The 12498-nt window shown below is 47.7% G+C and overlaps 1 protein-coding gene across 1 annotated transcript in view; it reads left to right on the top strand.

Annotated features, from left to right (window-relative positions):
* ryr1b (ryanodine receptor 1b (skeletal)) overlaps positions 1-12498 on the top strand; it is an 89162-nt gene that overhangs the window by 34819 nt on the left and 41845 nt on the right. The window contains exons 27-47 of the mRNA XM_079733086.1: positions 99-304; positions 869-1043; positions 1438-1646; positions 1956-2305; positions 2770-2905; positions 3271-3431; positions 4029-4191; positions 4581-4667; positions 4879-5105; positions 5704-6148; positions 6595-7125; positions 7347-7547; positions 7888-7999; positions 8556-8702; positions 9350-9623; positions 10034-10151; positions 10518-10650; positions 11108-11202; positions 11582-11717; positions 11829-12012; positions 12374-12485. Coding sequence (XP_079589212.1) covers positions 99-304; positions 869-1043; positions 1438-1646; positions 1956-2305; positions 2770-2905; positions 3271-3431; positions 4029-4191; positions 4581-4667; positions 4879-5105; positions 5704-6148; positions 6595-7125; positions 7347-7547; positions 7888-7999; positions 8556-8702; positions 9350-9623; positions 10034-10151; positions 10518-10650; positions 11108-11202; positions 11582-11717; positions 11829-12012; positions 12374-12485 — 4202 coding nt within the window. The remainder of the gene's footprint in view (positions 1-98; positions 305-868; positions 1044-1437; positions 1647-1955; positions 2306-2769; positions 2906-3270; positions 3432-4028; positions 4192-4580; positions 4668-4878; positions 5106-5703; positions 6149-6594; positions 7126-7346; positions 7548-7887; positions 8000-8555; positions 8703-9349; positions 9624-10033; positions 10152-10517; positions 10651-11107; positions 11203-11581; positions 11718-11828; positions 12013-12373; positions 12486-12498) is intronic.

The raw sequence follows: 12498 nt of genomic DNA, 5'->3' as shown, positions 1-12498 counted from the left end.
AATCCTGATTGTGCTACCTATCGTATCATTGCTATATCCATTTGGGCAATGTTTTTGTGTGTGTGTGTGTGTGTGTGTGTGTGTGTGTGTGTGTGTAGCCGGCCACGGCCTGGAGAACATGCGCGGGGACAAGGTGCGTATCTTCCGTGCTGAGAAGTCCTACGCCATCACCCAGGGGAAGTGGTACTTTGAGTTTGAGGCGGTGACCACAGGGGAGATGAGGGTGGGCTGGGCCAGACCCAGCGTCCACGCAGACACCGAGCTGGGAGCCGACGAGCTGGCCTACGTGTTCAACGGCAACAAGGTGAGCCGTCTGCTCTCAGTCGCTTCTACTGTGTTTTTGAAACACACTTGATCTGAATGTTCACATGCTTAACAGCTTAGTCCTGGGTAAGGCTGTAATAAAACACGTTTTCAATAAGATCCCACTTGCGGTATTTTTGCCGGTTGGGATGCTTAGATATTCATTAGATCTAAGATCAACAACGTCTCCTTGTTGGTCCAAAAATGATCCAAACGGTTAGCCATCGTAGGGCAATGATATATGTAAACACTTGGTTAACACTTGCTGCATGCACAGAATTACTTCACTGTTCAGTAACCCATTTTGAGTATTTACACGGCCAATTACATCGAGGTATGTTCCAGTAACCTGTTTGTCTTAACCTCATTACGTTAAGGGGATAAATCAATTTGCAAAACCGAACAAAGGGGATATCACCTCAGTTAATATGTCTACTGATGTGATATGAATCGGAAACAAGTTTAAGATTGGTTTATTTGTGTGCATGTAGACATACCAAATGTGTTAATTAGGCATCTGAACTGTTCCGAACTCTCTCTGCTGTTTGACCTTTGACCTTCCCAGGCCCAGCGCTGGCACGTTGGTAACGAGCCGTTCGGTCGCCAATGGCTGTCGGGTGATGTTGTGGGCTGCATGATCGACCTGACGGACATGAACATCATGTTCACCCTCAACGGAGAGATGCTGATCAGCGACTCTGGGTCCGAGATGGCCTTCAAGGACATTGAGATTGGAGAAGGTGAGGAAGACCTCGTCGATATATTATACTAAGCATGTTACACTGTATTATATTTTACAATATCAGCATTATCCCCAGGTTAGCATTTAACCGTGTAGGATTTGGTTCTAGAGTGGCATGATTAGCACTTTACACTGGATTAGCACTCTGCAGATTGTATTATTCGCTAGGTACTGGGTTATGAGCTGGGTTTATAAGCTAATAGGTGGGTTTTAGTAGACTTCAGGTAGTGGCTACGTTGCTCGTTGAATAGGGGCTGGGTTGCTCATAGATTCCATTGGCTGGTAGCTGGGTGGATAGTAATCTACTGTTAGGTAGAGGCTGGGTTGCTACTAGTATCAAGTGTTACTTCATAGCCGTGTTGCTAGTTCAAGTTTGTGTTTCCATCCCCCAGGCTTCATCCCGGTGTGCACACTCGGCCTATCGCAGGTCGGCCGCATCAACCTCGGTCAGAACGTTAGTAGCCTGCGCTACTTCGCCATCTGTGGTCTGCAGGAGGGATTTGAACCCTTCGCCATCAACATGAAGCGGGACATCACCATGTGGTTCAGCAAGAGCCTGCCCCAGTTCGAACCCGTCCCCACCAGCCACAGCCATATTGAGGTAGCGCCAGAACACAGCGATAGTTTTTTGCAAGCACAACACTAAGTTTAGGTGGCCAACATTCTTGACTAGCAATAAATCCAACGGAGAAGTATAACTTTATATTGATATTTAAACTGCAAAAATTTGTTTTTATTATAGTCCATGAATATTTGTTGGCAAACTGCATCATTGCAGTGAATAAGTGGGGCTTGTTTGCAGTCTCCCGGGACCCTACCATATGGATATCAGCCAGCCCCTAATGGGGCCCTGACCCACATGTTTGGTACCATGGCCCTCATCATAATCGTAACTGTGTCCTCATTCAAGGTGTCCCGTGTGGACGGGACGGTCGACACTGCCCCCTGCCTGAAGATCAACCACAAGACGTTTGGCTCGCAGAACGCCAACACGGACATGCTGTTCATGCGCCTCAGCATGCCCGTCCAGTTCCACGAGGTCTTCAAGGTCACCGCCGGCACCACGCCTCTGACCCACGCCCTCACCATCCCCGAGGAGGAGGTGGGCGTGGTGAAGGAGCCCGACTCTGAGTTTGAGGTGCTGAAGAAGTCGGCAAGCCGCAAGGAGCAGGAGGAGGACAAGAAGGAGCCCTCGGTGGCCAGGGAGGTGACCTCGGAGAACGAGAAGGACACGCTGTCGGAGAAGGGCAAGAAGAAGGGGTGAGGGGGGCAAACGGCTGGGTGTGGGGGGGTGTCAATGGTTTTGGAAAATACCCGGATCTGATTGTTTTGTGCTTAATGATTGGTTTGTTACTGCTGCTAGAAGGACTATAACGTGATGCCGTCCCCTGACAGGAAGAACACAAAACTTTGACTAAACAGACGTTTGAATTTGCCGTTTTATGTTATATATGCCATCTTATTCTCGATTTGGTGGTCATGATTTTCCGTTTTGGCATGAGGAATTCCTTTGTTCGCTGCCAAACAATTTTAAAACAATAAAACAACCCTGCCATCCACATTTTAAGCTTGTCCCAGATGATGCTCATTGACAAATCCAGATTCAAGCACAAAACTATTTTATTTCATTATATTATTTCGGAAGTAGTTTTATATAAAAAATATAATTATTGGTCAATTAATTACTGACTCCAATCCTATTTTGTTTCTTTGTGGTCGTCTAGATTCTTCGCCAAGACGAAGAAGGCTGCCATGACAACACTGTCTCCACCCCCCGCCCCGCCCACCGTCCCTCGTCTGATGGAGGACGTGGTGCCGGATGACCGTGACGACCCAGAGATCATCCTGAACACCACCACTGTAAGATCAGCCTCACAATTAGCGGATCAGTCATTGATTGATAAATGTTGCCTCTTGAAAAACGTTTTTTATATATACTTTTGAATTTCCTACATGGATAAATGTTTCTGTCTTTAAATACCACATTCTTTCTTGAGCATTGTTTTATCTGTCCTTAGTAGGCCTTCTAGTATTCTGTAAGGCTTCTTGATCAATCCTGTTTACTACCCTTTTCGAGTGATACTTATTGTCCCTCTTCTCAGTGCTACTATTCCCTAGTGATATGTATTGTCCCTCTCCTCAGTACTACTATCCTCTAGTGACATGTATTGTCCCTCTCCTCAGTACTACTATTCTCTAGTATTCTGTATTTTCCCTCTCCTCAGTACTACTACTCTCTGAGGATCTTCGCGGGCCAGGAACCGTCAGCCGTGTGGGTGGGTTGGGTGACCCCCGACTACCACATGTACGACCCTTCCTTCGACCTCACCAAGGTCCGCAACGTCACCATCACCGTGGGGGATGACCGGGGAAACATCCATGACAGGTCAGTGTTCATAGCTTATCCATATAATGTTTACCAATTACCAAGGGACTAGCTGTACAGAACCGATGAGGTTGACCTAATTGATTGATTCACAAAGAAAGTGGATAAGAGGAGCATCATTAACGTAAACAATGTGATAGTTGACATCAAAGCTCCAATGCATTTTACATTTAGGGCAATTAGCAGACACTTTTATCCAAAGCGACTTACAATAAGTGCATTTGTTACAATAAGTACATTTGTCATAAGAAGTGAAACAATATATCGCTGTCGGTATGGTAAAGATGTTCATAGAACCAAGTGCAAGTATTACAATCGCTAGGCTAACCCATTCCCCGTGTAAAGCAATGATACCAGTTACTGTAGATGCTACACAATTAAGTACCTTGAATAAGTGCAATGTACAAGTGCCAGGACGTACAACATTCAATGGTGGCTGTGCATTGGTTTCTATGCAGAGTCGAGGTGAACTCTGAACAGGTGAGTTTTGAGTCTTTTGCGGAAGCTGGTGAGCGACTCTGCGATCCTGACATCGGTGCTCCATCAATGCTGCACTATTTTTCTTAAGTTAAAATATCTTGTGTGTATCTTTTGCAGTATGAAGCACAGTAACTGCTACATGGTGTGGGGAGGAGACTTGGTCAGTAATCAGCAGACACGCTTCAGCCAGGAGGACATGGTGGTTGGCTGCCTGGTCGACCTGGCAACCGGCCTCATGACCTTCACAGCCAATGGGAAGGAAATAAACACCTTCTACCAGGTGAGGACACACACACATACCTGTGTGTGTGTGTGTGTGTGTGTGTGTGTGTGTGTGTGTGTGTGTGTGTGTGTGGTTCAGGTAATGTGTGTGTGTGTGTGTGTGTGTTTGTGTGTGTAGGTGTGTGGTTCAGGTAATGGTAATGTGTGTGTGCGTGTGTGTGTGTTTGTGTGTGTGTGTGTGTGTGGTTCAGGTAATGTGTGTGTGTGCGTGTGTGTTTGTGCGTGTGTATGTGTGTGGTTCAGGTAATGGTAATGTGTGTGTGTGCGTGTGCGGCGTGTGTGCGCGCGCTTGTCTATACAGCTTCTAGCAGTCGCAGACTGAGGGCACATCTAGGAACTGTAATGATGCAGTGTTGTGTGTTGTTGTAATGGTATGTTGCCTTGCAGGTGGAGCCCAACACCAAGCTGTTCCCAGCAGTCTTTGTTCAGCCATCCAGTCAGAACATGGTGCAGCTGGAGCTGGGGAAACTCAAGGTGAGAACCTCACCCGCAGCTCACAAATACAGAGATTCACTTCATTGAACAATCAATTATCATTGAGATCACAGAGAGCCAGGTATACGCTGTGTGTGACCTTGTCCTAGATTAGAACGAGCCAGTCAGGCGTGGTACAGGCAGGTGTTGCGATCGACAATGAGTTGAAAAGAGTTTAAATAAAGCATTAACCTAATGTTCTCTCTCCCAGAACATCATGCCCATCTCGGCGGCCATGTTCCGCAGCGAGCGTATGAACCCGGTGCCCCAGTGTCCCCCTCGGCTGGACGTCCAGATGTTGACCCCCGTGATCTGGAGCCGCATGCCCAACCACTTCCTGAACCCCCGGGTGGGCCGCATCAGCGAGCGCCTGGGCTGGGTGGTTGAGTGTGTGGAGCCCCTCATCATGATGGCCCTGCACATCCCCGAGGAGAACCGGTGGGTCACACACCAGAACCCAGACCAGAGCCTGTTACCAGACCAGACCCTGGTACCAGACTAGGAGCTGGTACCAGACCAGACCCTGTTACCAGACCAGACCCTGTTACCAGACCAGACCAGGTACCAGACTAGGAGCTGGTACCAGACCAGACCCTGTTACCAGACCAGACCCTGTTACCAGACCAGACCAGGTACCAGACTAGGAGCTGGTACCAGACCAGACCCTGTTACCAGACCAGACCCGGTACCAGACTAGCAGCTGGTACAAGACCAGAGAGAACCTGATTATCAGAACTAGTACCTGGGAGACCAATACCGACCATACTGGTATCCGTGTTATCTTTCTATCTCTCTCTTATCCTCTTTTTACATTTCATCTTGAACTAGTTTGAAATGTAGAATGATGTTTTTAATTGTTGAATCTAGGACTCCTTCATCTGAAAGAATCTTTAGTTCTTCTTTCTGTCACTCATTCCCACTCTGCCTCATCCACCATGTTCTCTCTCCCATCTCTGTCTTTCCTCTCTGTTTTTGCGCCTCTCCCTACATATTCCTCTCTCCCCTAAAACCTGTCTCTCTCCCATCTCTCCGCCAGATGCATCGACATCCTGGAGCTGTCCGAGCGGCAGGACCTGATGAAGTTCCACTTCCACACGCTCATGCTCTACTGCGCCGTGTGCGCGCTGGGCAACAACCGCGTGGCGCACGCGCTCTGCAGCCACGTGGACGAGTCGCAGCTCTTCTACGCCATCGAGAACACCTACCTGCCGGGGCCCCTGCGCAGCGGCTACTTCGACCTGCTCATCAGCATCCACCTGGAGTCGGCCAAGCGTGCGCGCCTGGGCACCAACAGGGAGTTCATCGTGCCCATGTCGGAGCAGACCCTGAGCATCAAGCTGTACCCCGACGAGGAGAAGGCCCACTCCCTGCCCGGCGTGGGGCTCACCACCTGCCTGCGGCCCAAGCTGCACTTCTCCTCCATCAACTTTGTGGGGACGGACCCGGATCTGTACACCCTCAGCCCCGTCTTCCCCCTGCAGGTGAGAGGCGGGTGGCAATCTCTCCAGAGATTCATGACTTTTACTTTTTTGTTACTTTCGTTTACTTTTTGTTTGTTTGTGAAATACAATGTGTTTGGGGTTGAAATCTGTGGAATGCATCGTATTATTCTGTGGTATAGGTTTCCCTTCAGATCCAAAACGACGTACTCTAAAACGTTTTACACTCACCATTTGTCTACTTTGCTGCAACAGTTACGATATATATCGTTATAATCTTTTCTTGTAAACTCTTGTCTCTAGAAGATGTATTTTGAGGTGCTCCCTCATTCACATTTACTGCAGTTATTCAGTAGTATCTTCAGCTATATAAAACACATCTAGGAAGGAATAGCTGATCTCCCTCTGTGTTCTTGTGTATTAACGTTTTTCCCAATATATCTTTCAACCCACCTTCTCCATTGCCATCGTTGCCGTGACCACCCCAGGAGCTCAAGACGAAGGCCATCAGCATGCTGACGGAGGCCGTGTTGGACGGCAGCCAGGCCATGCGGGACCCGGTGGGGGGCAGCGTGGAGTTCCACTTCGTTCCCATCCTGAAGCTCATCAGCACGCTGCTCATCATGGGCATCTTCAACGACGAGGACTCCCAGCACATCCTCAAGATGATCGAGCCCAGCGTGTTCGGCGCCAAGAAGGAGGAGGAGGAGGTGGAGGAGGAGAAGGAGGCAGCCGTTGAGGAGGTGAAGGAGAAGGAAGAGGGGGATGTGGAGCTGGAGGACGAGGGGATGGGTGATGAGGAGGAGGAGGACGAGGAGGGGGGAGTGAAGGCCGAGGAGATGGAAGAAGAAAAAGATGAAGAGGAGCCAGCTGAACCTAAAGAAGAGGAGGAAGTGGCAGAGAAGGTGGAGGATGGAGAGAATGTGGCAGAGGAGAAGGAGGCCGAGGGGAAGGAGGGGGACGACGGTCTGGAGGAAGGCCTGCTGCAGATGAAGCTCCCAGAGTCTGTCAAGCTGCAGGTGACCCCACCATCATCGTCATCATCATCATCATCATTACTCCTTTTACATCATCCCCATCACATCAATACATCACCACCACCACCGCATCATTATCGTTACATCAGGCTATTTCTTCTACGAATATGTGTGTTTATGTGAATGCAGACATAATGTGTTACTGATGTACTCACAACCCAATCCCTAGTGTACCCCCTGACCCCGGCACTCCTCCCCCACAGATGTGCACCCTGCTGCAGTACTTCTGCGACTGCGAGCTGCGTCACCGCGTGGAGGGCATCATAGCGTTCTCAGACTATTTCGTCAAGGAGATCCAGAGCGACCAGCGCATACGCTACAACCTGCTGATGCGGGCGTTCACCATGAGCGCCGCCGAGACCGCCCGCAAGACCCGCGAGTTTCGCTCCCCACCGCAGGACCAGGTAGCCTGTGCCACAGCTAACCCTAACCCTAACCCTAACAGATGAGGGACTGAGCGAATGAGGGAATGAGTGAGTGAAAAGTGTGTGTGTGTTTATAAAAGTTAGGTCAGTATGAGTTTGAGATGGGGAAATAAAATAAATACATTTAATTTAAACATTTTTTTAACTTCTAGCTAAAGTGCACTAACAGGTGAGAAACTGAATGATTGAGTGAAAAGTGTGAGTGCTGTTTTGACAGTTATGTCCGAGTTTGAGTAACTGAAATAAAATACAAAAATACATATATTAAGTACATATCTGTGCTATAACATATCACATTTCCTTTTTATAATCCTCCCAGTTGATTTTGCTGACCAACTTCAAGAACAATCCAGAGGAAGAGGACTGTCCTGTGCCCGAGGAGGTCAGAGACAAGCTGGCAGAGTTCCACAACGACCTGCTCCTCCACTGTGGTAAGACACCTCCTCTCGGGGGTTAGACCTGACAACTGCAGAAAAGTGCCTTACAGCATGTGCCTTAATCATAGTGGCGCTATGTTTTTTAAATATCGGTGAAAGTCAACCCTGTCAGTGATCAAATTTAAAGCCGCCCTTGCTTTCGTCATCAGCACAATGCCGATATCATTCCTTCTCTTTGAACAGCTGTGTTTCAAAGCCTGTGTTTAACGATGCATTAATTAACACATGATTCACGATATCGTACGAGATTCATGTATTGTATTTAGGGCTGTTAAAGTAGCGCGATGATAAGGCGTTAACGCATTCTTATTTTAATTTAATTAATTAAAATTGACGCATTATAATGTGTCATCCATTTTAAAAATCGGATTAATCATGAGAAAAATCTTAGAATCGTTTGACAACCTTAATTGTATTACAGTATTAAACATTATTTTATTCAGAACTAGTAGTTTTTTGTGTGTGATAAATATTCCGGATGAACTCGAGCCGTTCTCTCATTAGGTCAGAGTTTTTGTTAGCTCTTATTCTACTCCTGTTCTCCTCGTAGGTATCGTAATCGAAGGGGAGGCGGAGGAGGTGGAGGTGGACACCTCCCTCAGAGGTAGGCTCAACAGCCTGGTGGAGAAGGTGAAGACCCTTCGCAAGAAGAAGGAGGAGGAGGAGGAGCCCGAGGTGAAGGAGGAGCCCAAACCCGGTAAGACCAAGCTAACACTGCAAGCTAACTGTCAAGATAACTGGCTTTAACTTGACTAACATTTAAAGGGAAATGACCAATCTGTCAACCTAAATTGATATTAACAAACTGACCTTTAAACTTAAACCACGTGTCAACCTTACTTTATATTAACAAACTTTCAGATTCAAATGTCCAAACCCTACTGTAAAGCTTACTTCATAATACCGTGCTAACTTTCTAACCTTACTAACTGTCAAACTAACTTTATAATAACAAAGTAACTTTTTAAATAAAATAAAAAAACACAGTCTTTCCAAATAACTAGGCTATCAAAATTAAATTGTATAACTATTTTCTAAGTTCCATCAGTTCAATTACCTAATTTTGCTTCAATGTGACAGTTAGTTCCATTATCACACGGTGTGATGTTATATACCTGACAGCTGTAATGTTGTAAGTCTTAATGTTCGATTGTGGACTATAAACCACTTTTGGTCATGCTGTTTGTCTGGTAAACAATTTATTCATCAATCAGTATAATAATAATATTTAATTCTTTAATCCATAATTTCTCCCATGTTTGTCTCTCTCTCTCTCTCTCTCTCTCTCTCTCTCTCTCTCTCTCTCTCCCCCTCCCTCCCTCCCTCCCTCCCCCAATCAACCAGGCACCCTACAAGAGCTGATCTCCCACACAATGATCCACTGGGCCCAGGAGTCCTTCATCCAGAACCCTGAGCTGGTGCGCATGATGTTCAGCCTGCTCCACCGGCAGTACGACGGCCTGGGGGAGCTGATCCGCTCCCTGCCCAAGGCCTACGCCATCAACGCCATATCGGTGCAGGACACCATGGACCTGCTGGAGTGCCTGGGCCAGATCCGCTCGCTGCTCATCGTCCAGATGGGCCCCGAGGAGGAGAGACTGATGATCCAGAGCATCGGGTGAGAGCGTGTGTGTGTGTGTGTGTGTGTGTGTGTGTGTGTGTGTGTGCGATTCTCCCCGTGATATGCATCAAGTGATGAAGGGACCTGTCGTTAATTTAACAGCAGCAGAACATCAGTTGTGACAAAACACATTCTCAAAAAATAGACTTTAAAACTTTTGAGAATCTTTGTGGGTGCATTTTAAAAACAGCACATTATCTAGGTTTGAAAGGATTTCGAATTCGAATTCTGACGCTGATTCTAATAAAAATATTAACCAGATCTAATACTGATTCTAGTTCTGTTCTAGATAATCCTTCTGTTCTGTTCTTCTAATCCTACTTCTAGTTTATCTTCTAGCTCCAGTTGTAGTTATCCTTCTAACTCTAACTTATTCTTATTGTGATTCTGATTTTGTTCTTTTTCAGGAACATCATGAACAACAAGGTTTTCTACCAGCACCCTAACCTGATGCGAGCCCTGGGCATGCATGAGACCGTCATGGAGGTGATGGTCAACGTGCTGGGAGGGGGCGGAGACTCCAAGGTAACTCAGACACCTGCCCTTATAACGTCTGATTATATAATCATTATTGATCCACCACTATTAGCATTAACTATTTAGTCCTTTAGCAGACGCTTTTATTCAGGACTTGAAGTGAACTCAGATACATAACATTAAGGAGCAGGTAGGGGTTACGGCACCTTAGATCAAGGATGTCTACAGGTAGACACTGGATGTTGGGGTATCCAACCCTAGTGACTCCACTATCCTGCACCACATAATTATCAGAATACGAAATAACTGTTGAACTTCAAACCCATGTTTCTTTACCTGTGTCATGCACGAACCAGCCCGCTTTGGGAGGAGAGCAAAGACTGACTCTGGATCCTGTGTTCCCCCGTTCTGTAGGAGATCCGGTTCCCCCAGATGGTGACCAACTGCTGTCGCTTCCTGTGCTACTTCTGCAGGATCAGCCGTCAGAACCAGCGCTCCATGTTCGACCACCTCAGCTACCTGCTGCAGAACAGCGGCATTGGCCTCGGTCAGTTCCCGGAGGCTTATCAGTTAGCTTAGCTCCATAATAATAATCACCATCAATTGTTTGGTATCGTAGAGGCTAACAAGCTAGCTTAGCTTCATGATGATAATAATACTTTAGTAGCCAATAGGCTAACAAGCTAGCTTAGTCTCATAATAACAATACTTTAGTACCCCACAGTTTACCAGCTAGAATAGCCTTATAATAGTAATAATCTAGGTTCCTGATAAGCATGGATGAGCAGTCGGTCGCTAACCCATACACTAAACTCATCCCATAGCCTTCCACAACAAGTCAGCTACTCCAACAGTGATTTGTATACAGTCAGCTGGCTCTACACCTCAGCCAAATAATCACCAGTAAACACCAGTGGGCTACACCCAATAGGGGGACGATCGTCTGCCAGACATAACATGTCGTCCATTAAGGCTCAGGGTGTTGGTTCTCATTTGATTGGCAGGCATGGGTGGATCTACACCCCTGGACGTGGCGGCCGCCTCCTGCATTGACAACAATGAGCTGGCCCTGGCCCTGCAGGAGCAAGAGCTGGAGATGGTGAGTTGGACGAAATACAAGAAATATAATCCGACAAAAATAATCAGGCGGAGCGGGTTGACTTGTAACCTGGAAGTTTGCTAGCTTGATTACCCGCACCTCCTTGCTGTGTTGAGGTGTCACTGATACTAAAGACACCTAACCTTTAACTGCTCCTGACGAGCTGGATGTCGCCTTGCATGGTTGACTCTGCCGGCGGTGTGTCTGAATGGTTGTAAGTCGCTTTAGGTAAAAACGTCTGCTAAATGCCCTTAATGTAAAAATGTCAAATGTAAATTAGTTTGATGTTGTTATTGTAATGTAATGTGATGTTTTTAATGTCATGGGATGTTAAATCACATTGTAATTCCCTCTTTTCATGTGCCCCCTCTCCCCCCAGGTGGTGACCTACCTGGCCGGCTGTGGCCTTCAGGCGTGCCCCATGCTCCTTGGCAAAGGGTACCCCGACATCGGTTGGAACCCCTGCGGAGGAGAGAGATACCTCGACTTCCTGCGCTTCGCCGTCTTCGTCAACGGTCGGCCATTTTAGCAAGAAGGAATCAACCCTAACGATATCAACACTGATTTGTAGCGCTGTTATCAATACTCCTCCCCCCCCCCCCTTCCTCCGTCCCTCTGACTCACAGGGGAGAGCGTGGAAGAGAACGCCAACGTGGTGGTGCGTCTCCTGATTCGTCGGCCCGAGTGCTTCGGCCCCGCCTTGCGAGGGGAGGGGGGTAACGGCCTGCTGGCCGCCATCGAGGAGGCCATCAAGATCTCGGAGGACCCGGCCCGGGACGGGCCAACCGTCAAGAAGGACCGCCGCTTCATGTGAGTGGGAAAATGTAGCGGTGTTCATCTTGAACGAGGCCCGCAGACCAAACTGTAGTCGGCCTTTATATCACACATGTAAGTTAGAGCTATAGCTATGGTTATAGTTTTAGCTGACCCGACCGACTGCATTCCAGGGTGGAAGTCGACCTAGTCGGCCCATTTATAAAGGCAGTGAATTCTGAGTTCCACAAACACAACCGTTCTGTCCCCGCCACGCCTGGGAGGAGGTTATTTTCTCTCTCTATTTTCGTCTTTTGTTCCGTGACCCGGCAGCACCTGCTAAATGTCTCAATGTAAGTGTAAACTGCTGGTCAAATGCTCTGGCACTGATCTCTGCGTGTCACATTCTGTCCTTCAGGTTTGGTGGGGAGGAACAGCACGAGGAGCACCGCGTCCACCTGGGGAACGCCATCATGTCCTTCTACTCCGCCCTCATCGACTTGCTGGGCCGCTGCGCTCCTGAGATGCATGTGAGTCCACCCA

This window comes from Pollachius pollachius, assembly GCF_949987615.1.
Source record: "Pollachius pollachius genome assembly, chromosome: 3".
Taxonomy (NCBI): domain Eukaryota; kingdom Metazoa; phylum Chordata; class Actinopteri; order Gadiformes; family Gadidae; genus Pollachius; species Pollachius pollachius.
This window is presented reverse-complemented; position numbering and strand designations above follow the sequence as displayed.